The 26,741-nt window shown below is 35.1% G+C and overlaps 2 protein-coding genes across 5 annotated transcripts; one reads left to right on the forward strand and one right to left on the reverse strand.

Annotated features, from left to right (window-relative positions):
- Positions 1 to 588: 588 nt before the first annotated feature.
- Positions 589 to 4,339, reverse strand: LOC147388276 (polygalacturonase QRT3-like). 3 transcript variants are annotated; one of them, XM_086421435.1, is made up of 5 exons: positions 4,216 to 4,339; positions 3,816 to 4,065; positions 3,153 to 3,389; positions 1,851 to 2,376; positions 589 to 1,376 (listed from the first exon to the last, which is right to left on the reverse strand). In XM_086421435.1, exons 2-5 carry the CDS (start codon positions 4,053 to 4,055, stop codon positions 895 to 897), a joined length of 1,485 nt encoding a protein of 494 aa, XP_086277561.1. In that variant the 5' UTR covers positions 4,056 to 4,065; positions 4,216 to 4,339; the 3' UTR covers positions 589 to 894. The 3 variants fall into 3 exon arrangements, with proteins under 3 accessions (XP_086277561.1, XP_086277560.1, XP_086277559.1); XM_086421434.1 differs by having other exon boundaries at positions 4,211 to 4,339; XM_086421433.1 differs by lacking the exon at positions 4,216 to 4,339 and having other exon boundaries at positions 3,816 to 4,144.
- Positions 4,340 to 12,864: 8,525 nt separating this feature from the next.
- Positions 12,865 to 26,090, forward strand: AAH (allantoate amidohydrolase). 2 transcript variants are annotated; one of them, XM_086420377.1, is made up of 12 exons: positions 12,865 to 13,028; positions 19,221 to 19,315; positions 19,726 to 19,829; positions 19,905 to 19,989; positions 20,079 to 20,195; positions 21,477 to 21,586; positions 21,675 to 21,780; positions 21,892 to 21,978; positions 24,188 to 24,430; positions 25,311 to 25,436; positions 25,520 to 25,690; positions 25,792 to 26,090. In XM_086420377.1, exons 1-12 carry the CDS (start codon positions 12,911 to 12,913, stop codon positions 25,912 to 25,914), a joined length of 1,485 nt encoding a protein of 494 aa, XP_086276503.1. In that variant the 5' UTR covers positions 12,865 to 12,910; the 3' UTR covers positions 25,915 to 26,090. The 2 variants fall into 2 exon arrangements, with proteins under 2 accessions (XP_086276503.1, XP_086276504.1); XM_086420378.1 differs by lacking the exon at positions 25,792 to 26,090 and having other exon boundaries at positions 25,311 to 25,431; positions 25,520 to 25,661.
- Positions 26,091 to 26,741: the final 651 nt, after the last annotated feature.

Genomic DNA, 26,741 nt, shown 5'->3' on the forward strand with positions numbered 1-26,741 from the left:
TAAGATGGGCAACCAACCACACCAGCAAAGGCAAGATTAGTTATACTTGACAACACCTCTTACATGACGTTGAGGTTTGAATTTCAAAACCCTATACTTGGAGACTACTACCATCTCACCCTTCTTCTTCTTCTTCTTAGACTTTGATTTATATGATCACACACACACACACACACACACACACATTACCTTGAGATAGGCAAATCTTCTTCTCAAAACCATGGTCATTTACATTGGGATACGTAAATCTTTTTTCTTATGTATCCCGAGGCAAATGATCTACGGTTCTATGATGGGGGCGTATGTCAGAGGAGAACGTCAAATTATCACGACTCGGAACTAATAACCAACTCTTTTTTATGGCACTTTTCAATTAACATTTTTTTTTCCAAGGAGATCAATTTTCTTAGGATCATTTTACCTGAAAATTAATTTCCTAGAGAAAATGCTCTGTCTCTGACCTCATACAATGCCTTCACATAAAAGAAATACCACATAGAAGAAATTCTTCCCATGATGTTGTAAACATGTCAAAGTCTCATTCAACAAGACAAAAAATTAATAAAACCATTCCACACCTTTGAAAACTAATTCAACTGAGGACCCATTTTTCCTTATATCAATGGAAGTCCAATTCAATCAAGCAATTAATTTCAACAAAACCGTCCAATGGGATCAACCCAACATTTTGAATTGATCTTATATTCATTTACGATAAAGCACCCATTACATCAGTTCTTCCTTGAAATTTACTTGAAACTGTTGCGATGGTGCTATAATTTAAAAAATAAAAATAAAAATTGCTCATCAAGGAATTCTCAAGAATTTTTTTGTTTGTTGTGTGTCAAATGTTGTAAGATTCACCAATTCTGTATAATCCTCTTCCAAGCAAGCTCAGCTAGTACTCACTGTGCCTTGATCCACCGTGACATAGATACTAGCAGGCACAGCTACCTCAGAATGGACCACGACACGGTTTCCAGACACATTCCTTAAGGCGTGATTAGGGAACGTGTCACCATTCGTGCTTAACGTGTATTGTACATGCTTGATGAGGTTAGGAAACAATAAAACTCCATTGAAATCAACAGTCCATGAGCTCCCATTCCCTTGTGCTAAGCCCCTAGCAACAGTTGCTTTAACATTCATTCCTTGTACGTTGTTTCGATCAATAACAACTTGATCAACGGTATTGAAAGGCCCCTTCGATTGGTCCAATTGAACAATGTCAATCCCTTTACCACTCCCCGAGAACATGTTATCGACAATGTTGACTCCATTTATCTTACCATTTATTGACTTAAAGAGAATGAAGGCGTCGCCAAGGAAAAACGTACTAGAGACGTGAAGTTGGACTGGGTCCTCAGCGACGATACCTATGAATATCGAACCCCATAACAAATCATGAAGGCAATAATAAAAAAACATCACATACAGAACACAAGAAGATTTTATGGTTCGACATAACTATAATTTCTTCAAAAGAAGTTATAGTCCTAGATTTCTCCTAACCTCCAAGGCCTAGAAACCCTAGTTTTTCGATTTTGATCTCCCAAAAATCCAAAATACTAACAGGGGTTAATTTATGCCCATGTGACCCCTCCAATTTGGTTGTAAACAAGGTTTCAAATCTTGTCTTGAGGCAATGTTTCGGTCAGGAGAAAATTTGAGATTAATTTGACCTAGACATTTTGAGGAAATCTGAAATATTCTGCAATCAAATGTTTTGGAACCAAAATCAAATTGCCTCGGCCAAAATATTTCAAGACTATATGAAACTTTAGATCATGAATATCCCATATAAAAATGTACAATACCATCTAGATTCAAGGGATCTTTCGGAACAATACCTGTGTAGTCCAAGTAACAATTCACGATACGGGTTTGTGTTAAACCAGGTAGCCGGAGATAAATCCCCGTCCCACCCCAACCCGTCGCTTTATTATAGCAATGGACCCCGGAGAGTGTGTTGGCCTGACCCGACACCATTACTCCAATTGCAGCGGAAAAGATGACGACATCGGTCACAGCATTGTCATTGCCCATTAGGTTAATCGCAACTCCCGAGAAGTTCTTCTCGTTACGATCACCACCAGCCGTTATGTATTGGCCGAGGAAGGAATTTCGAATGTAGGTCTCATGACCACTTTTGACTAAAATACCATTAGTTGTAAAATGGGTAATGTAACAGTTATCAATTGAAGTTCTTAGTGAGTTAATTACTGAAATTCCTCCACCCCTGAAGTTGGAATTTAAGAGTAGGTCTTTAAGGGTGATATATTCATAAGCAAAAGGTGAAGATGAAGATGTTGATAGCTCTATTAGATATCGATCGGTGGGAAAATCATCGGTTGCTTGTAACGATCCTCCATGAATCTGTTTCACCCAAAAATCGATAAATAAATATATATTGAACCCCAAATAATCCACAATATAGTATGGGCATGTTCAACCTAAGGCCAATTAAAAACTTTCTTAAAAAAATATTCGAATTGAAGGTCTTAAAACACCAAGAACATTTTCCTTCTAAGATGGAAAATTTGTATAATTTGTCGGAAAATGACTCCCCACAAAAACATAGAATCCGGGTCGTATCGACCTTGAATCTGAGCAGGGAATTTGTTTTCAAGAAAATATGAGTTCTTCAGAAAAATGGTCATGGGAAAATGAATTTCGCCTTTTGATTCCACCTAGGATTATGTCAAAAAGTGAGTTGATTGGGTTAAGGAGAAGGGAATTTCATTTTCCTAAGGAATGGAGGGGGAAAACATTTTCCCATTTCCCACCTAGGATATAAAATCACTTTGGAGGAAAATGAGTAGTACAAAAAATATGCAACCATACACCTAAAAATTGTATTTTCCATGGAAAATAATTTTACATGAACAATCATACATACCCTGACTTAAGTTAGAATAAAAAAAGAAAAAAGTGTATCCCTCTGACATACGCCCCCTCACAGAACCATAGATCATTTGCCTCGAGATACACAAGAAAATGATTATGGTTCTGCGTATCCCAAGGTAAATGTTCTACAATCCTTTGATGAGGTGGAGAGAGTGTATGCATCAGATTATCATAATTAAAAAAAAAAAAAAAAAGAAAGAAAAAAATCAAAATTATTTTGCAAGTATTAATCATTTAGAACTTACCATAAGGTTTCCTCCTCCAGAATTTGGGAGTTGCAGAGGACTACTAATCAAGTAAGAACCTCCTTCAAGGTTAATCTCTGCTCCACCAAGATCAGTGATCCCCTGCATCAGGACTCTATTACTTGTACTTTGAAATGCATCAGAAATTGCTCTTAATAGTGCTTCTGTGCTGTCTGATTTTCCTGTTGGATCTGCGCCGTAGCTCGTAACATGATAAACTCGCGAACTTAATGTCATCTGCATCATCATCATCATCATCATCATAGTGATCAATTGTACAACCAAAACAAAGAACAAGAACATCAATGTGACCCATTTCTTGGTAATTCAACAAAAATTTGAACCCACCACCATAACCATCATCATCATTATAATAGAATCAATTTTAATACCAATTCAAAGATTGAATTCAAGAACAACAATGTGACCCATCATCATTTCTTTATAAATCAACAAGAAACAAGAACCCATTATCATCATCATTAGCATTGTCATCAATGGCTCAAAGATTACAAACAAATAATAAGTTCTGGATTAAAGAACACAAATATTATTAAAATTAATCTTAAAAAATATATTATCAAGAATCAAAAATACTAAACCAAAATCAACAAAATATTATCTACCAAAAATATCGACAGACAACAAGATTATGATAATCACCGGAGGAGGCCCGTTACTAGGAGAAGGAGAAGGAGACATCGAACTAGGCGAAATAGAAGCCAAATCTCGACGATGAAGAAGAGAATTCTTAAACGCCTCGATTTGAACCATTTGATCATAACTACTTCCCGAAAATCGACCCATCTTCGAATTATCGCCGCAGACATGAATTACAATCAAACTAGCTAAACCCATCAATATTGAGAACACTAGAGCTTTTCTTGCCATTGTTATCTTCATTTCTTTTGCTCTATCACATAGACAACATGAGAAGCATTACAGTTATAATATAGAAAGAAAGAAAGAAAGAAAGAGAGAGGGAAAGAAAGAAAGAGAGAGGTAACAGTAAGAAGGGAAGGAATAAAGAGAGTTGTGGAACATGTAAAGAGAAAGACCTAACCAAGATTTCCAAATAAATGATCTAAGTTTTTCTTCTTTATTGGATCATTCAAATGATACCATCCATTGTTTCTTTATAAACCCTTTCCTTCCTTCCTTCTAAATACTAACTTTTCAAATCTTCTTTATCTGACAAAAAAGTAAGCAATTACCCACTCCTTACATAAGCTTTACAAGGATATTTGTTTTCATGGGGTTTAACATGGTGTAATCAATTCTAGGATAATTCATATGATCCCATCATATCATCCACTTGATTGAAATTTCTTGGGTGGGACCAAGGAGACATACCATCATCATTTGATTGGAAGATGAATGGTTTAGATCGATAAGTGGGGGAGAAATTAATGGTGTGAGATGATAGGATGTACTGAGAATGATACATCATGATGTATGATATAATTGTCTATTCTTTATTGACCTTCTTAGAAGTCTGAGATTTTGAGAGAAAAAAATTATGGGTCTTAACAACCATAAGGATTCCATAATTTAATCATGTTTTATAAAGGTATTACAGGCATACACCTTGCTGCCATTTGTAATATCTATCTATAATTTCATACTTAAATTTATTATTAGATGGTATTTGATTTTTAACTTAAGTGTAAGGCGCCGTTTGGTTCTCGTGCTTTTCGTGTTGAGAAGTGCTTTTCACATTTATTGAATGAATCTTGTTCAGTTGTCTGTGATTGCAAAAAACTTGCATACCTTATCCATCATCCACGTAGTATCTCGGGATTCACACCATTGTTATCATCAGGAAGAAGTATCACCTTAGTTTTAATCTATCAAACTTAAAATACTCACATAAATGCCTGATGCTCTACGTTACTACTCAACATCGAAATAAAACTCTCCAAAGAAAATTCCTTGGAGAATTCGAAACGACAAGAATTCAAAAAATTAGTTTTTAAATATATAACCCCTTTCGGCCTAAAGAAGGGCAGGCCAATTGAATTGATTCTCTATAGACTCTACATGGTGAAACGACTTCATGAGTCTAGGCACACATCCAATAATTTTTCAAATACCTCGGCAATATAGTCTCATCTATATATATATATATATATATATATAATATATATATATATATATATATATTCTTTGTAACTGGAACCTTGTCAACCTTCGTCGCAAAAAATCAAATCATCTCAATTGATTTTCCTTCCATTTTTACTTACATAATTTTTTGTTACTCCCACCTTTCACCATGGTCATTAGGGTCTGTGACTCATAATTTAAAACTCAAAAACTCAGCTCAACATAAATGCCCATTGGGATGAGTTGAATTGAAGAGTTACGAGTCAACTCAAATTAGTTAAACAAAAATAAATTAAATATAAATTTATTTTTAATATTTAAAAAATATTTATTTATTTTTTTATCCAAATTTGTTTTTTAAATATAGCTCAGTTCGGTTTCTAAGCTGATCCAATGCATTTTCATGTTGAGCTAGTCAAATGGTGAATTGACTCGATGATTTCCTGAGTTGAGGTGGCAAATTGGTTTCATCGAGTCACCTTGAAATCCATTCAAATCAAGACAACTCAACAAAACTGTGGTGTGTGAAGTAAATTTAATCGGTACTTTTTTATTTTATTTTATACAATTAACATATAAGATAATCGTTCCATCTTTCCATCGTCATCATCCATTGACATTGTCAGCAAATATTTTTCAATAATATATGTAGACATTGATATATATTTCTTCACTTTTTAGCCAACCTTTCTGTTACACCACCTTTTCTCTAGCAAATATATGATGATTTGGACATTTAGGCATGACTTCACTAATACGATAGCTTTGAAAAAACTATTTAACCTAATAAATTTAACAATTTATATTCAAAACAATGGCAAACAAGTAAAATAGAGCAAAAATAAGGATAATAATGTAATATTTTTGGTTGTTTGGATCTTCAGGTTGTTTGATAATATAGTATAAGGTTGATGGAGTGATTGATTAGAACTTTTGATGAGAAAGGAAAAGAATTTATGCCTTTGTTGAATTTTTCGATCACTACCAACTGCTTCTTTAGGTTTAAGTAAAGAAAAGAAGGCCTTCTTTGCTTGTAGTTTACATCAACTCCTTACTTGTCCCCACACTTATGATGTAGGATCTTGGGCATATTATATCCAAAAAGAAGAGTTGGTTTTTAGCTTTAAAACTCATTGAGTCAACTCAAAACTCAGTTGAATAAATTTTACCTGATTGGATTTTGATCGACATGATTCGAGCCCAAAACTCGATTGGAACTGACTCAACAAGTCAACTCATCATCACCTTGGTTGAATTAGCTCGAAAATTTATTGAGTTAGATCAAAAACTCGATGCACATGTAAGTTCGAGTTATGTTTTTTGAATTTTAGAACCAGGGGCAGAGCCAGGATTTTCTTGTAGTGGGGGCAAACTATGGTTAGTTATATAGTTAAAGAACTTGAAGATGAATGGTTTTAAAGAGAAATTCAGAGGTTTTTTGTTAGAAGTTGAAGAAATGGATATTTAGGGGCAATTGCCCCCACCAATTCCTTAATAGCTCCGCCCTATTTAAAACTATGGATTTTAGTTTTTGGGGTGGGAGTTATCGTGAGAAAATAACAATAGGAGATGGGAAAACTATTTTCCGAAGGGTTGAATGAGAAAACATTTTCCCTCAAATGAGGTCAAACTCAAACCATTGTGGGGCGAAAATAGAATTCAAAGGAGAATACGTAATCATTCACCTAAAAATAGCACTTTTCAAGAAAAATCGTCTCTCTCCCCCTCCCCGCTTTGGGTTGGCAACCGAACATGTCCCAAGATAGGTTTTGCCAAATAAATCTATAGAATTTTGAGTAGAAAATGAAGGGTTTTAAACAAAAGGTTAAGGTGAGTTTGAAAACGACTAATTGAAGATAAGGTTGAATAGATTAAAAAAAATGGGTAAAATACACTTTGACCCCTTATCGTTTGGACGTAATTCTATGTTGACTCCTTAACATTTTGATAATTGCACTTATGTCCCTTGTCACTAACGATGTTAAGATTCAATTGCTATTTTTCTATTTTACCCTCTCATTTTATCTTTTCTTTATTGTAAAAAAATTATATTTTAAAATGATAAAAATACTCCTTCTAAGCATTCTCACACCATAAGCATGAACCCATTTTTTTTTTTTTATGAAAACAAAAAATGATATTTTCAAAAGGGTAAAATGATCTTTTTAAAGAGTAAAAAACATTTTTGTTACTCTTTAATCAATGGCAAGTAAACAGAAGGGGGTAGGTGAGTCTGTTACATAACTATAGGGGAAGTAAGAGCAATTGTCAAAAAGGTAGGGGGTCAACATAGAATTGTGCCAAACTGTAAAGGGGTGAAAGTGTAATTTACCCTAAAAGAAACTTACCATAGAGATGATGAGCTCGACGATGAGAGATTTCTAGAAAAATTAACGATTTTTTAATTACAGAAGATGAGGGCATTTAGGTTATTTTTTATTGATTTATAAGAGAAGACCAAAGCCAAGGGGTATATCATGAGTTCGAAAATATGGGATATCTCAATTATTCTTCACCAAAACGTCAACAGCATGGCTAAGCTCATCTTTTTTTGTTTCCAAAATAATTTTTCTTTTTGAGGATAACTTTGTTATTTATGACTTTACTAAGGGCAATAAAATGACAAAATGCCCCGTTTTAGGAGAAGTTGCACATGAACACTTATCAAGTATAATAAAGTGACAAAATGCTCCATTCAAGGAAAATTTAGAATGAACCATATGAGGGTACTTTTACCATATGAGGTATAAAGTACCTCTACCATCAAACAATGCACGTGGGCATTGATTCCTAAGGCCATATTGGTAAAACCCATTAAATGTCATTTAAGGTACCTAATTCTAACCAACAGAACAATTGCTACCCCACTAGTTATTGGCCACGGCGAATCAACTCAAAATTTGACATAAGGTTGGGACCGTCACAGACATTATTCATATTGGTAGAATTGTCAATGTATCTAGTTTGGATCGAATTGGTAATGATCTGATAAATAATTTAGATTATAGACTTGATTGGATTTGTATAAAGTTTCAAACCCAATCCAATATAATATTTGCTATTTCGAATCCGGTCCAAACACATTACCAAATTGGGACATGATTGATTCTTGGGTGCAACTTGGGCGGGTTGGAGTGTAGACCCAGACTGAACTTAAGTGGAAAAGCCCTCAACCCAGGCATTAAGTGACTGGGATCATTAATCCAAGCTCAACCTAAAACCAAAAGCTTGAGCTACTAAATTCGGGTTGAGCTTGAGTTAGCCCAAATTAGACAGTTTTGGATGGTTTTGGTGGATTAGGCTCGTTGAGTAATCCTATTTCTTTTTTATTAGCAAAGAAATTTTACAACTTAATAAAAAAAATTGGGAAATATTTTAAAAATTATATAATTAATATAAAAATATTTATATATTCTTAAGATCGGCTGAAGGTGTTATAGCCCAGGCTCAACTCATGTTCTATGAATATTGGCCCAGGTTTGCCATCAATCGGGTTGAGCTAGGGCCAGCCCACCCACACTGCAGCCCTTGTTGATACAAAACTGATATTATAAGTTATCAAATTGAGTCCTTCTCACAGCCCAAATTGGGTGTCTACAATTAGTTGATGGAATGTGATTTTGAGCATTTGAATGGATATTTCAATTGAGAATGATTTCTAAGGAATTAAGGATTCAAGTATATATATGTTTAAATGTATTGAACATTAATTACTTACAATGCAAGGGAATTGAACTTTGATTTATGATTCAGAGTGGATTTCAATTATATATATATACACACATGATCTCATTGATTGATTGGAGAAGATGTCGATGAATCTAAAGGACTTGAATTCATGAACAATGATCTTTTATATAATAAGATAATTAAATTGAAAGAATACAACATTTGTGAATCATAAATCCACTACTAGAAACATTTGACCCTCTAAACACTGATCAACTTGTGAATACTAGCAAACACATCTGACCATCTAAACACTAATAAACCGTTTAAACACTAAAAAAATCGTTTGGACACAAATAATCTATTTGACCATCATAACACTGATATACAGTCTATGATAAACCTATTAGACCGTTTGAACACTGATAATCTTTGTCCATTTACAAAAACACACGAGGCATTTTTGGGAGTTCCACCTTATCTTATTGATCATATGGTATGTACCTCGATTGAGTTAATGAGTTGACTTGATAAGTTGGTTTTATTGAGTTTTTTTTTTAGCTAACCGAGTGTCCGGACCAGTTTGCGCGCACCACGACTAATCTCAGGGAGGACTATCACAGCAACCCACCGCCATTTTATCGAGTTTTCAGGTTAAATCACCTCAAAATTCAATCAATTTGAGTTGGCTCGAAAAATTCTAAAACCATGTTGAAATCCAGTACTCTCTTCGTGTTATTTTCAAAGATACAATCAAGCGATGCACTTAGTTTTTTTCGGGAAAATTCATGTTTTCATGAAATAACATATATTGGGCTTGGACTCACAAAATTGTACCAAAGTGTTGGGGAGGAATTTTTTTTTTTTTTTTTTTATAGATTCCAACAAAATGGTTAATATAGGGCCAGTTGGGGACTAATAAATGTAATTTTTATTATTTTAAAGAATAATAATATTTATGGTTTGTTCTCCAATATATATATATATATATATATTAAATTTAGACACGCAAAATTTGGGAGATTTTTTATCTCGGTAATTTTTTACTTGACTCGGATGATTTGATGAGTTAACTTGGCAATTTCCTGTGTTTACTCATCGAGTTGGTTCTTTGAGTTTTGAGTGATGGACGTCAAAATCAAACTAAGATGAGTCAACTCGGAAAAGTTTCGAGTTGGCTATACGAGTTTTTAAAACCTGGAACCAACGCTGTTGGACCTACAAATGTTATAATCGCTAAAATCAAACTAAGATGAGTCAACTCGGACGAGTTTCGAGTTGGCTATACGAGTTTTTAAAACCTGGAACCAACGCTGTTGGACCTACAAATGTTTTAATCGCAAGTCCTCATCTTATGCCACGTAAGTAGAAAAGTTGGGTCCTTGTCAGGTTATCTATATAAGACTATATTAGGTATTTTAGAAAACTCATTGCGTGGTTGCGTCACACCATCTACTCTTGTCGTCCCTCTTAGTCGTATTTATTTGGTGATGGGAGAATATTCAGTGTTTCATAGGACTTCAACTATGATGCTCCTGCCAAAGAGCTGTAGAAGGATAGGACCATACCCCAAAAACCAATCCATTAACATTGGATTTGTATCTGTGTTATCAGATTTATTCTTACTAGACTGAATTGCGAATCAATACGATTTTTTTTTTTTTGTCTGATTTATGTATTTAAAATATTTGAAATTTGATTTTCAAGAAAAGCATATTTTTAAATCATATTTTTCTGTATTTGATTGTATTTTTTTCATAGAAAATAATTTCCTTACATAATCAATAATTAAGTTTCAACAAGAATTCAATTTTCAACTTAGACCTATGAATTGGTTGAACTGAAACATGACTCATCCTCTTCTCACCATCTTCGACACAAGAACAAATAGAAAAATAAGATTATATCCCCTTCCACCATTTCGATTTTATCTTAAGAGTCGTGCTAGAGTGACACAAAGGGAGCACAGGGGTGACACAATAACGTGTTGTTGTGCACATTATCGTAAATGCTTTTCCACGAGATACAAGCAAAAAACATCTACAGTTATGTGCGCGCCACCACATCATTTGTGTCACCTTTGTGTCATTCCAGCATTTTCCTGATCTTAATCAATCTACTATGTCTTCTTCAATTTCACTTATGCATACTTTGCCAAATCTTCAAATTCCTCTTTTTCTCAACTTAGCAATTTAGTAAACTTTTTATTTTTAACTTCTTCGTTCTTGTGATCTATGTTTATGAAGAAAATGGGCTATGCCCAGTCATCTCTCTCATACACTTTTTTGTTAAACAAATATTTTCCTAATTATAATCAAATGGTGAAAATTTTCATTTTCTATGGTATCTATTTTCCCAAGGAGTTCAAATTCCTTAGAAAACAAAATTCCTTGCAACAATTCAGCTTTTATTTTGAACTCGTAGAATTTTTTAACTTTATAATAGTTGTACGTAGAACTTCTATGCTTGAATTATACATAAGCACAAGTGAATACAGGAGCAAAGCTAGTAAGGAGACATTGGGGCAATTGACATCACTCAATTTTTTTCGCTTAATTTTGAGATACCCCTACATTTTGAACTATTGATAGGCCCCGTTTGACCCTGTTGCCCCCACTTCCTCATCTTCTTGCAATTTTTGCCCCCTCCCCCTCCAATTAACTATACGTTTGCCCCCACTAAAAGAAAATCCTAACTCCGCCCTTGAGTGAATCGAATCGAGAAACATAAGCAAACCAAGAAACAAAGTATCTCTGCCTACCACTATGAATTGGGTTTATTCTAGATTGATGAACCATGAAATGGGAATCCGAATTCGAACTAAATGATCAGTGAACTAGGTAACATAGATCTGGATCAATGAATTCTTTTGAGAAGAAAGGGACGTGATAATCTTTAAGATCAATTTTGTGTCAATCATAACCTTGATTCATAAAATAGGAGAAGAGACATAAAATTTAGTATATATATTTTAAATGTACGAAGTTCATCAATATTTTATGTATCAAATTTAAATTGATTCAATCGGATTGTGTAGAAATTCAATTTGATCCTAATATCGAGATCCGATAAAAAATGGTACGAAAAGGGTTCAATCTGACTTTTATCAGATCACTTACGAGTGGGATTGGTCCAAGATCGACCTGATCAATTTTGACCGCCATAATCCTTCCTAAGAGGGGAATGCATAACAGTCTGAGATATGCAATGATTTAGTCCCTGATGTCTGTTCTCCAATAAGGCGTCGTACGTTATTGTGTACAAGAGAATGCAGGTTAACAAACCCCAAGGGCCCACATAATTGAGTTGGTGGCGCTCGCAGAATTGATTGTTGATTATTTTGCTGCGTACGTTAAGCACCAAAAAAAGTTTAAATAATATCGTGCGTGACTAAGATACGCATTGACAGCTGACGAAATATGGGCACGATTGCTAGCTCCACCACGTGAAAAAGGCTAGAGATATTCTATTGGCACACCAACTTTTACTTACAGCACATTAATTTTATTGAAAATTAAAAGGTTGTTAACACTTAGGAGCAACTTGATCTGATTCAAATTAAGAATCGAATCAAACCGATAGTTTTGGATTAATTTGGTTTGATAATTCAGAAAATCAAACCAAATCAAATGACTTTAGTATGATTTGGTTTCATTTATGTTTGGATTCGATTCTGGCACTTACTTAGTGGATTCGACCTATGTCAATTGGATTCTAATTTGCCCCAAACTGAACTAAATTGCATCAGTCGGTTCTAGTTCCAATTTAGTGGAACCGAACCAATTATAATTTGACTCAAACCGATCTAAGTTGCACCCCAAGTTTACAGTTTACACTTTACACATAGTTTGGTGTTTTATAGTAAAAAATGGGTGTGTTAATAGAATAATTAGAAGCTCTCGAGGAAAATTCTTCACTAAAGCCACGCTGTTATCGTCTTTTGTCTGAGCTCTCTGTGATTGTGGCTGCTCTTTACAGGTGCAGCCATGGCGTCTCTCCTCATGAAACATAGTATCTCTAAGGACAAAACTGCGAGTCTCTCTCTTTTTCTGTTGTTCTTACTGGTCTCCACAATCACCTTGGCTTACTCTTGCACTTGCACAGGTATAAGCGAGTCTTTTTTTTTTTTCTTTCCTCTCTCGATTTCTGTAAATTTTAGGGTTTTAAAGAGATTATCTTTGATTCATTTGGCTTAGTTGGTGAAGAATTCTCAGTATATGTTCTTGTTCTTTTTCTCACATTTTATTTTTGTTGGACATGAGATTTCAGATATCTGAAAAATTATATTTTCGTTTCTGTTCTGGATGATTTCTCCGTATTTCTATTTTTAGGGTTTGTTTGATAACAAGGTTTTTGTTTTCAAGGGATTAGAAATTTCATAGGGAAGATGGTCATGGTAAAATGAATGCTATAGGAGAATGAATTTCACCGTTTGATTGTATTTAGGAAAATTATCAAAAAGAGAGTTGGTTTGTAGCATAATTTTAAAACTCGGCTAGCCTACTTCAAACTTGGCCGAGTCAACTTAACTTGATTAGGTTTTGAGGTGACTTGGCCTCTACATTCGACGGAACGAACTTGTCAAGTCAATCTGGTTGAATTAGCTTGAAAAATGCACATGGTCAGTGTCGGGACTTTTTTCAATTATTAATATGGAAAATATCTTGAGGGAGTGGATGAAAAGACCTTTTGGAGAGGAAGAGGTGTTAATGCTATTGGTGGCATGTTGTGGAGACAAGGCTACATGGCTTTCTACCAGTTTTGTTGGGAAATTATTAAGGATGATATGTTGATGGTTTTGAAGGATTTCATGAGTGGTGCTTCCTTGATTTCAACTCAAATGCCATGTTTATATCCTTAATTCCAAAAAAAAGAATGGAGTGGAGGAGTTGAGGGATGTCAAACCCATTGGCCTTATGTTCTCGGTGTATAAGATCTTTTCGAAGGTTCTTGCTTCTAGGCTCAAATTAGTAATTCCCAACATTATTGGTTGAAATCAAGGAGCTTTTATCAAGGGGAGGCAAATCTTGGATGGGGTCTTGAATTGATAGTAAATGAATGCATTGACTCGAGGTTAAGGACCAAGGAGACCAAGGTTGTTATGCAAAATTGATATTGGGAGGGTGTATGATCATGTTAACTGAGATTCTCTTTGGTACCTCTTTAGGCTCATGGACTTCGGTGAAAAATGGATTTCCTAGATAGGTAAATGTGTCTCATCCATTACTTTTTTCTATCTTGGTAAATCGCAGTCTGGCAAGTTTCTTCAAGATTTCCAGGGGTTTAAGGCAAGGTGATCCTCTATTCCCATTTCTTTTGAACATATTGTTCGAAGCTTTGGGTAAGATGACATCCAAAGCATTGAGAGTGAGGGCATTAAGAGGGTTTGAGGTGGGCGAGTTTGGGCCTAAAATTTCTCACCTTCAATGTGCAAATGGCACTCATATTTTTGGATGCTTCCCCAAATCATGTCTACTTCCGAAGAGATATGTTGAGTTGTTTTGAGGTAGTCTCTTCCCTCCCCATTAATTTAAGGTAGAGTATGATCTTTGAAGTAGGTTTTGCTCTCGATATGCTTGGGCAGTTTTTTTTGGATGTCAAGTTGGTGCTTTCTCCTCAACCTATTTGGGCCTTCCCGGGGTGTACATAATGTCAAGCATTTGGGATCCAATAATTGAGCATGCTAGGAAAAGATTGGGGTTGTGGAAAGCCATAGATCTAGCATTACGATTCATTTTTTGTCTCTGTTTTCGATCTTGAAAAAGATATAATCTCCACTAAAATTGATGGTGAGGGATTTCCTTTGGAATGAGTGAATGATAAAGCTAGCAATCGCAAATTCCATTTAGTCATTTGGAAGATGGTTTGTAGTTTCAAGCATAAAGGGGGTCTAGGAATTAAGAGATTTATGTTAGTGAATAAGTCGTTGTTGGGTAAGTGTGTGGCATTTTGGGATTGAAAGGAATGGGTTGTGGAGGAAGTTTTTTAAGGCCAAATATGGGAAAGACTTAATAGAGGAGGGTTATTGAGGCTTATTGGAACCATTGACCAACCTAGCAATCAACTCTAGTGATTATGCCAGTCAATCTACAAGAAATGGTTAGTTGGCCGACAAATGGAAATCTTTATTTTTTTTCTTTAAAATTGATGGAAAAATCACATTTTCTCTCAATTTAGATTGAAAATAAAGCTCAATGCAAAGGCGCTGATACCAATTCTTAGGAATTAATCCCAATTACAATTATATATCCACATGATCTAGAGTTTTACAATAAATCAAAGCCAAATAAACGAGATATCATCTATGAAATTTAAATCATTGTATCTTTTAATTGCAAATACTAATCCAAGCATAACAAAAGAATTATCCATGTTCCAATACCCAATTTTTAAGAATATAAATCGTAAGAACAATAGAAAGAGAAAATTATTCCAATCCCTACACAAGCAAAATGATGGGAGAAAATTGAAACAATTAATTAGTGTGTGAGGGGGATGACTATCTTTTATATATAGAATTAAAATGTTACATTCCCATCATGGAAATTAGAGTTTTGGTAGAAATTATTCTTTTAATGGCAAATGACAACCTATATTAGCAATTAAAATCCCTATTATATTGTCAAATGGAAAATTTCAATTGTATTCTAATTGGTCTTAGGTAATTTTACAATCAAAATTAGGAAAACTATATTTGTGTAAGACCACCAAGGAGGTTTCTCTAATTTTATAAAATATATTAATATTAATAATTTTAATATTGAAAATGTTCTCCCACTTGGTCCACACAAATATCAATAGGTTTTAGAAAATGACATATTTGGTTTAATAGATTTAGGTACTATGGATGATGCCAATGTGTGAGCTTCAGTTTGTTGTAGATGCGATCTTCTCCTAGATTGCTATTGCCTAGGGGCCACCTGTGTGGTACCCACTCAAAAAAGTTTGATGCTTAAGTTAGTGACTCTCAGATAGAAGTTAAAACTTATCTTATGGTCTTCCTTAAACCACCCCCCCTCTATTTATCAATTTCATTATGGATAATTTTCCCACGATCATTCAGGCTCCCAATGACCGAAAATACAAGGTTAGATGAGGTTAAAGATTTGGAAAAGAGAATAATGAAATATGGGTTAAAGAAAATGGGGAAAGGATTAAGAGTTGAGGTTTGTAGGTTTCAAGAATCAATAATCAAACACCAAGAATCAAACATCAAGAAAGGGGTTTCAAGTATGACCACAATCCCAATGACCAAAAATACAAGGTTAGATGAGGTTAAAGATTTGGAAAAGAGATTAATGAAATAAGGATTAAAGAAAATGGGGAAAGGATTAAGGGTTGAGGTTTGTGAGGATCGATGATCAAGAATCAAGAATGAGATTTCAAGAATCAAGAAACTAAAAGAAAATCAAGAAAAACAAAAGAATAGAAAAGAAAAATAAAGATTAGAAGAAAAAAATATTATATTGGACTCACTTCAAAATGGCCTCAGACCACACTCATTGTTGGGAAGATCAAGATCAAGCTTTCTTTTTATTCATCATATTCATTCATTAATAACAACAAACCCTAATACAATCTATATAAAGAAAATAAATAATATAATTTTCATAACTTTCTCTCTCCTAATTTTTCAACCCTAATAAATTTAAATAAAAGATAAATTAAAGTTACTAAATTGCCCTTAAATATTATACTAAGATCATGGCCTAATAAAACATCACAATAAGCCCAACAAATATAAAATTAAATTACTAAAATAGAAAAATAAATAAATAACTACTCTAAAATAACCACGGACAATAAAACGATAAATCTAGACCCAAATAAGTGAAAACCTAAATAATTAAAAAAAATCGTTGGGACCCTTGACCGTTGACTTGATTTGCGTTCTGCATTATCTATTTTCCATGATGAGAAAGAACTTTAGGATTGCAACTCTATGTAGGGAGGGTAGTTGCCTCCCTTCCACACTAATTTGCTATTTTAGTTTTCTCTCATCACTTTGGTTATGTTGGGATTGGGGGTAGTGCTCTCTTTCTATTGTTCTTGTTATCGATGTTCTTACAAATTGGGTGTTAAAACATGAGAAAATTTGTTGTTAAGTTATGGTTATTTTTTGTGATTAAAAGGTAGAGGTTTAAATTTTGTAAATGATAATTTGTTTATTTGATTTTGATTGGCTATAAAGTTTTAGATCCGATGGATTTATAGTTATAATTGTGATTTATTAGATCCCAATAGTTGTTATCATATCTTTTGGATAGAACTTAATTTTCAATCAAAACCATAATAAAAGTGAGATTTTTCTTAAATTTTAAAGGAAAAAGGTTTTCTATTATAGGCCAAATGGTTATTTGTTGGCAGAATGATAGTGGGGTCGTTAGAGTTGGTTGGTTGATCGTTAGAGAGCTTTATTGAGATCAAATCATGAGGTCCAACATCAATGCAACAAAAATATTGGGGGAAAAATTCAATAACAGTGTCTGATTACAAAACCTAGAACATGAGAAGGGGAGGAGATGGGGGAGTTTTCATTGGAGAGGGGAAATGTGAAATTTTGAGGAAGAGAATCGAATAGGAGATATTCTATTAGCTGATGGAGCACATCATGAACGATGCAGTATCCTTGAGAATCGTTCACTTAGGTAAAAATGAGGATCCAACATTAGCATCTAAGGTGGTGATTGGAAAGGAATTAGGGGTCACCTTTCAGAAACCCAGGATACAGTGGGATTATTAGAAATGGATGAAGTAATAAAGGGGAATGCAAAACAAATTGTGAAGGAATCTACTTAAAAGGAGGGACAAATGATAGAGCAATCACATCACATGGAAAAATAGGAAAATGGGTATAGTATCATCAACATACAACACAAAACCTAGGTTGGATAGAAAAATCCAGAGCCTCATAATAAATATAGTTGGACATCCAGTGAATGGGTGTGTAGTAACCAGGTATTGGAGGGGAGAAAGTGGTTCATTATTGTGATCAAAATATTATCGTAGAGCATAAGGGATTTGGGTAAAAGTACAAAATGGGCCTCAGTGAAAGATTTGATTAAATCTAGGAATTCTCATATTGTAACACTACAAGAATCCAAATTGAATGAAGTTTTGGGGAGTGATTGGAAAGTTGTGGGGCCGTGGTAAAGGGTGGGTAGTACCACCGACAATAGGTTCCTCGGGAGACATCATCACTATGTGGAATAAGTATTACATGACTTTGTTAGATCAATTGATAGGAGCCTTCTCAGGTTCAATTTCGTGTAAATGTGTGAATGAGGACTTTTCATGGGTATTTTCTGGGGTTTATGAAACCGCTATGGAGCAGGAACATAAGCATTTTTTTAAATAACTAGGTATCCTTGAAGACAATAGACCAGCTCCGTATTTGGGCTTTGCCCAGTCCATAGACCATGGTTTTGTCCAAGGATTAGTCCTGGGGCATGTGCAACGCTCGCACATCACACGCACCAGGTAAGTGAGGGTGTGCCCTTGCGGGTGGCCCCTGAGGAAATAATGTTCATATTGGGTATTGAACTCACAACCTACAGGCATTAACCGCTTATCGGTCCGAAATTGCCATTGAGCCAACCCCTTGGGGTTTGGAAGATAAGCATTTTTGGGAACTGCTATAGACCGACTCCTTTTAGATTTGAGAATGTACGGTTATCACATCATAACTGAATGGTGGAATGAATTCTTCTTTTCAAAAGGGTGCCTTTTTTTGCTTTAGGAGTGAGCCCAAGGCTCTTAAAGAAAAAAAATCAAGGAGTGAGCCCATGCTTTGCATCGGGTGCCACATGGTGCCTTGCAAGGGGCCCATGACACATGGCACTCTTCTAATGGATGACGCGGCGACACTGCCTTCGTGGCCTTCCTTGTGCCAATCAACGACATGTAGTCTTGCAAGCGTGGAGGGTATTTTTGGGCATCATCTGCAAAGAGTAAAAGAAGAGATGGTATTATTGGGTAGAAACTTGCTGTATGTTTAGCATAGGAGAGGTACAACACGTGAATCCCTTTTCTTCTTCCACCTCAACTACCACGTGTAAGAAAAACATTAATAATGGAGAATTCTTGCCTCTTGGGTGTAGATAGAACCTTTTCTCATTTATTTATCGTAATTATAATTTCAAATTCAATGCAGTTTTAAGAAAAGTTTTTGGAAATGAGGAATAATAAATTTTGTGAGAAAATTGAGTTGAATTTTCTTTACTTACAAGACTAGTAACGTAGAGGTTCTATATAGTGTTTATCTCTAATTTATTTGTTGAATTGGCTTTTAATTAGGCATGGATGTGGGAGATATAGAAAGCAGGAAATATGATTTGTTCCCGGAAATTCTAAGGGAAGAGGCAGTGGCCAGGATTCATGAGTTAGGGAAGGTATGAAAGCAAACTTATTTATTTATATAACTAATGATTAATGTTTTGATCAATTTCACTATAATGGATTTTACATTATTTAGTCTTGGATTCTCGAAGAATTTATATCTGATTGTTTGGAATCCAAAAAAAATTTCCTCTGCATTTATGACTGGATTATCAAAAGGGAATATGTTACATCAATACAATGAGTAGGGTGTGAAGAACACCCTGTAGAGTGGCCCTTAGGGAAGAGTGATGCTTTATTTATTTATTTTGATGGGTAAGAGCTATCCTTGATTGATCTACATTTCCAGACCGATTAAAGAAAATGACAATCTGCTCCTGCTTTTTGTTCAATCATGTTAGGACCATTATAATTGACATGACTACCCAGTTATTTCTAAACATTCATTTATCTTTATTTGAAGGTCAGTGATGCCGAACACTATCTTGAGCGGACGTTCTTGAGTCCAGCTTCGGAAAGAGCTCGCAATCTTATTCGTAGTTGGATGGATGATGCTGGTTTGAGAACGTTAGCTTTTTCTCTCTTTTATTATTCGAGCACGGTGTGTCAGAAATATATCTGATATTGATGTTGAATTTCCAGATGGGAGGATCAGATGGGCAATCTTCATGGTCGAATTGAAGGAAGGAATTCAAGTGCTGAAGCTTTATTAATTGGTTCTCATTTGGTGATACAATCAGCTTCTTTTTTAAAAACACCTTTACATGGAATATTTATACATGCTGGTGGCTGACAGTTCTTGGTTTTTTAAAACAGGACACTGTGGTCGATGCTGGAATGTTTGATGGGTCATTAGGTATAGTTTGTGCAGTATCTGCTCTGAAGGTTATGAAGATCAGCGGGAAGTTAGGAAATCTGAAGAGACCGATAGAGGTTGGTGATGTCATCTGATACTTCGATGTTATTGCTTGCTGTAGACTTGCTTAAGTGTCATTATATTAATGATTTAGAGAGCTGCTATTGGCACCCCAACTTTTACTTATTACACCCCAATTTCTTAATTATTTATCACACCCCAATTAAAGATTTAAAGACACTCTTCAAAAATTCCAAAGATTTGGCTCAAATTATAGTCTCAACATTACAAAACATTATAACACTCGTTCAAACAATTTCAGTAGTTGTTTACAATCATGATTAGGCTCATATAAAATACTAAACCCAAAAAATAGAAAGCAAAAAAATACGAGAGAGCTTATATTGGTGCCCCAACGTTTACTTATTCTCAACCATTCAATATTTTCTTTACTTTTAGTTGGGGTGTAATAAATATACATAGGGGTTCCAATAGCAGCTCTCATGCTTTATTTGCCTTTTTTTTTTCCAGGATATTTCTTGGTTTTTTTCTTTTTTTCTAGATGTTTTATGAGATATTTTATTATTTTCATGCCTATAACAATTTTCTTGAAGGAAATATATATCTTTCAATGAACACAGCTATGTCCACGTTGGGTTGAGTGGACTATAACAATAGTCTTGTTCTTGTGCTGCCAATGCCGAGCATATACAGAGTGTCGGACCCAACTGTTGACAACTCAAAGCACAACTTCTTGCTGAATGTTTGAAAATTAAGAATCTTAAACAGAATCTAAGACAATAAAACATAGAAATGAAACTTGGTTGCCTTGATAAGAAGGCCAATATCTTTTATTCTTCTAGTACCTTTTTTTTTTATTAGTATAAATTTATTCCATAAAAAGAGAAGAATGTACGAAGGTAGTCGAGGTGACCAACCTTACAAAGAGTGCAAAAAAGAAAAACTAGGAAGAGCACAAGGACTCCACCTAAAAGCAAAATCTTCTAAAAATACACTTTTGAACTCAATGAAGAGTTTACACCAAAAGAATAACAGCCGTAGCATGCTAATTAAAATCTCCTGAGTTGAGGATTCCATTCCTTGGAAAACTCTTCTGTTTCTCTCCAACCAAATCCCCCAACACACTGAGTTTACACCTGATTGTGAAGTTCGAAAGTATTAATGCCTTTTCTCTTAAATGTTTCACTGCTTCCTCACTAGACAAAACTCAAATGCTCCAGAAAACTGAAACTTTGAATTTATATCAATTAAGGAGTTCTTAACATGTTCAGAACCCATCTACATTATAAGTTTTAATTGTATCTTTTTTTTTTTGCGACCTTGATTTCTGCTTGTAGGTAATTGCATTTAGTGACGAGGAGGGTGTTAGATTTCAGTCCACCTTTTTAGGAAGTGCTGCTATTGCTGGCGTGTTACCAGTTTCAATATTGCAAGTATCCGACAAGAGGTTTGCTTAAAAAACTCAATATTTCTATATCTCCATTTATATACACACTGTTTTTCTCAGTATGTTTGATGCATAGAACTTTATTCAGTGGGGTAACAATGCAATCTGTTCTTAAGGAGAACTCTTTCGAAGCTACTGAAGAAAGTGTTCTTCAGCTTAAGTATGACCCTCAATCTGTCTGGGGCTATATTGAGGTAATTCCAGCCAATGGTGGGAATTCTTTGTAGATTAACTACTAAAAATAAATATTTGACAATGTGCATTGTAAAACTCTTTTTTCCTTTTTAATCTTTTACATGTCAAAGGTTCACATTGAACAAGGCCCTCTATTGGAATCTCTTGGTCTTCCTCTTGGAGTGGTTAAGGGCATAGCTGGACAGACACGGTTAAAGGTATTTGACCTATCACTTTTCTATCTTATCAGAATTTCGTTTCAGCTATGTGTATGGTTCAAAGTTTTGTGCCATTTCAGGATGTTTTTGGCAGAAATATTCTGGTTTTAGTAGAGAGCAGAACAAAACATTGAACCCGAGCCATTGAGTGTTTCGGGAATTTTTTGGAATGTTCAGTTGAGACCGTTTCTGTTTTTCTCCTGACCAAAACATTATGTCAAAATGAGATTTTAAACATTCTAAGCATACCTCAAGGATCACTCACTGAAGCTTAAAATTAATAGCTAGTAGTGATCTTTTTCTACCACAATCCTTGTCTTTCTTTAGTGAATGCTAATCAATAGGGATGAAGGTTATGGTTCCAGGCTATGCATTGTTATAGTTAAACAGAAAAAAGAAACAAAAATAATTAAGCAGCCAAATAAAATATAATTTTCTCTAACCTATTTCATAGTGGCAGCCCACATCCAAACAAAAAAGCATAGCATATACACCTAAAAGGTAGAGCCAGGATTTCCTCCCTCACCTGAGGGGTGGGGCAAGGGGGCAAAGTTAATGGTAATGTTGAAGAGCTTGATGATCACTGGTTTTGAAGAGGAAATTCAAGTGCTTTTGGTTAGAGTTTGAAGTAAAGGGAATTTAGGTAATTTCCAAAATGCCTACATGCCCCCTCGACCTCGGTCTTTTCCATTAGACAAATGCAAAATGACCTCATTACCCTCGTCTTCAGCTTGAAATATCAGTCATCTTCAGCCTCTTAGAAATTTGTTTACTATAATTTCAAACCTTAAATTTAATCTACTTTAGCCTTTAAATCTAAAGAACGAGAGAAGCTTTTTGAAATAGAAGACGATGAGATTTTTGATAAAAATTCTAAGTTATTCTAAGAGGAATTAAGGCAATGTTCAAAAGGATGGCTTGAAGATATAATTAAATAGATTAAATTAATCTTCTATAAAGGTTGAAGTTCTTGAAGACGAATAATTTTACAAGGAAACTAAGGTTTTTTTGTTACAAGCTAAAAAGGAAGGTATTTTGATTATTTTTTGTTAGTCCAAAAAAGAAGAAAATGTCATCAGCTTGAAAAAGCAAAATATCCAAATTTGATAGAGGGGTGTCTATGTCACCCAAAAAATTGGGTGGAGGGGGTGGGAATAAGGTCGAAAGGGGTATGTTATCAGTTTGAAAACAAAAGGTGGATGTAACTCAAATATTCAACAAGTGTAGAGGGGTGTCCAATCACCAAAAAAATTCAGGGGGTGGGGGGGGGGGGGGGGGGGCAATAAGATCAAAGGGCCTGTAAACAATTCAAAACACATGCCAGGGCTATCTCAAAAACATAGGGTATAAAATCAACCAAAAGTTGGCTCTGCTTGTGTACCTAGTAATCAGTAATTAATATATTTGTAAATAAATTGAGCAAAAGAAGAATTTAACTGTTTGGCAGTGAAGCAAGCTGAGGCATTCATTCAATGTGTTGTCCAAAGACAGAATTGCCCCTACCACTTCCTCGACAGACAGACACACACACACACACAACACACTCACACTCACACACGCATGCACACACACCTGCACTATGTGCGATGCTGAAGAGATTTCTGGACTTCTGCAACCGGGATTCAACAGTCTCTGGGGAAGAAGGAAGGCAGCACACCAATTTTTCAATGCAATGAACTGACAGCATCTTAACACCCTTGATTGAATGTGACCTGTTAAGTGAGTACTTGACCTGGTCTCCAATAGGGGAGAAACGGTGTGCTATTCTATGTCGGATATCCTTTTTTGATCATTGTTTATTTTTCCATATAGTCCCAGTGTTATTTGACTTTGTTGCAGCTCCATGTTTAATGTTTAAGTTGCTGGAGCACGAATCATTTATGAAATATTTCGTTTTTTCATTCACTTTTTTGGGATAAATTTATTGTTTGTAGGAAAATGGTATTCGGGCATATAGGTCTTCCAAGAACTTATTGTCATATAGACATAAATATCCGTTCCATATAAGAATTAGAGCCTCAAAACACAAATAAATCTGCATATCAGATGGTATAATTTAGTTTCAAACCTTAACTATCTGAAGTCCTCATTTATGTGAGTCACAGAATTAGTCCCTGAACCTTGAAAAGGGACCACCCACCAAATCTTTAGTCCAAAAATCAAATGTCTTCTATAAGTGACTGAAGTTTTCCTTTAAATTATTTGACAGGTAACAGTAAGAGGTTCACAAGGTCATGCAGGAACGGTCCCAATGGCTATGCGTCAAGATCCGATGTCTGCTGCTGCTGAACTAATTTTATTGTTGGAAAGACTGTGTAAACATCCAGAGAATTTCATATCTTATGATGGCCACTGCAACGGTTTCGACACGGAATCGCTTGCAGGATCCCTTGTATGTACAGTTGGAGAGATATCCAGCTGGCCAGGTGCAAGTAACGTCATTCCAGGCCAGGCAATGACCCATTCTCTTAAATCTTTTCTTAACCCACTTTAATAGTTATATCTCCTCTTCCAACCTCTGGTGGATGTTTCATATTCTGTTTTTGGAGCTTGTTTCTTATATCTTTTTTGGTTCACTGATATAGTTTATCACTACTGGCCTCTTCAAAGTGGATGACATACTCATGTCGAACGCTTTGTTTTTAAATTTTCCATGGCACACCCCTGGCTGTATCTTTCCCATACCCGAGTAACATAGTTGCCGAAATCTGCGATGTATTGGAAAAGTCGTGATTAAATTGTGTCATTTTCCTTCAACGATTTAATCATGACTTTTTCATTAAGTCTCAACTTTTATGAATTTTTTTTTTTTGATAAGTCGACTTTTATGAACTTAACGATTAAATCATGAACATCTCGATTAAATCGTGAACTTTGTGATTAAATCGAAAAAAAATAAAAGATGACCTTGATGCACTAGTAAGAGAAGATGACCACTGATGAAGTGTTAGATAATGAAGATGCCAATGAAGATGACATTGATTTGATCAATTGATGAATCTCAACTTAGACTCATGATTGTTATCTTTTTATATTTTCAACAATATAATCCTTGATTGTGTTTTAGACATGTGGTTACTTGATATGATTTAATATGGGTTTTGGTGATTTGCTATTGTAATTTAACTTGGTATTTAATTATATACTTGGAGAACACCACCTAGTAGGAACAGTTACATGATCCTAACCCTAGCTCTATTTTTTCACAATTTTTTCCGATTGTTTCCCTATTTTACCGTATTTTTCGAATTTTTACCTTGCCGACTTACCTGAACTGCCAACTTGGTGACTGGTAGTAACACATGTGATGGACATTGACTTGCTGATTGCAGGTAACCTTCACTGTGGATTTGCGTGCAATGGATAACATGGCACGTGAGGCTATTATATTTGAATTATCAAACCAGATGCATCAAATATGTGAACGGCGTTCCGTTTCTTGCATCATTGAACGTAAGGTCTGAGAGTTTCATAGTATTTTGATGTTTCTTATGTTGCTCGAATTATTTTCACTGACTCAAGCTGCTTTGGGATATAACAGCATGATGCAGAAGCAGTGATGTGTGATCCTGGGCTAAGCTCACAGCTGATGTCTGCAGCTTATTCTGCATTCAAGAGAGTGTCAACTGAGACAGGTGAGATTCAAGATGAAGTGCCCGTGCTGATGAGTGGAGCAGGACACGACGCTATGGCAATGTCTCATTTATCTAAGGTTGGTTCTCTTGTGCCTCACATTTGATGGTTAAATTATGTTTTTTTTTTTGTTTTGTTTTGTTTTGTTTGTGTGGTGATGGGGTGCTAATACTGGAGCAGGTTGGTATGCTATTTGTCCGTTGTCGTGGAGGCATAAGCCACTCTCCTGCAGAGCATGTTTTGGATGATGATGTTTGGGTTGCAGGTTTGGCCGTATTTGCTTTTCTTGAAACCAACATGTAAGCTAATATGTAGCACCTCTGATTTTCCTGTACAGTAGATCTATCCATTGAACGTGTAAAAATGATGGTTCGCATTTGAAATGTTAGTAAATCAAATAATCCCACCTGTACATGCCATGTAGCATTTAAAGAGAAAAAAAAAGGAATGGCCAACCTAGGAAAGACCCTTTGCTGTAAGAGTTTTTTGCATGCTATTACTAGTTCTGTGTGATAATTAGGAACCACATGTATCTCCATACATTCCCTCAGCCTGAAATAAGTACAAAACTTTTGTTGAGAACTGCATTCCCAAAATCTTGATGTTAAGAGTCTCAATCATCATCCTCGTCTTGATTGAATTGTTGATGTAGAAGGTCCATCATTTGATGTCCGGTAGTCTTCAGTACTCGCAAAGATAATTCTCCTTGAAATATATTCACCAAGTAAGGTTTTGGGAATAAGTCTGGAAGGGGAAAGTTCGGAAAAATGGAAAAAAAGAAAAATCACGAAAAAATAAAGGAAAAAAATCGGGCTAGGGTTAGGACTTTTTAATTTTTCCTACTAAGTGGTGTTCCTAATTATATCATCAAATGACATACTAAACTATCATAAGAGATCACCAAGAAAATTATTAACCCCATTCGCCGTTTCAAATCACATACTAATATATTAAGAACTTCCTCAAGAAAAGAATCCTATGGTCATTAACGCCATTCGCCATTTGTTGGGGCATCTTGTTGGAACGAAACAGTTGGGTTTTTGAAGGGAATGAGCAGTCTCTTCCTAAGGTTATCATGTCTGTCATGGGTCTCTTGTTATACTGGAGCATGGGTTTTAAAGAATTTAGAG

The sequence above is a fragment of the Akebia trifoliata genome, chromosome 13, assembly GCF_017979445.1.
Source record: "Akebia trifoliata isolate Shusen 1 chromosome 13, ASM1797944v1, whole genome shotgun sequence".
In the NCBI taxonomy this organism is placed as follows: domain Eukaryota; kingdom Viridiplantae; phylum Streptophyta; class Magnoliopsida; order Ranunculales; family Lardizabalaceae; genus Akebia; species Akebia trifoliata.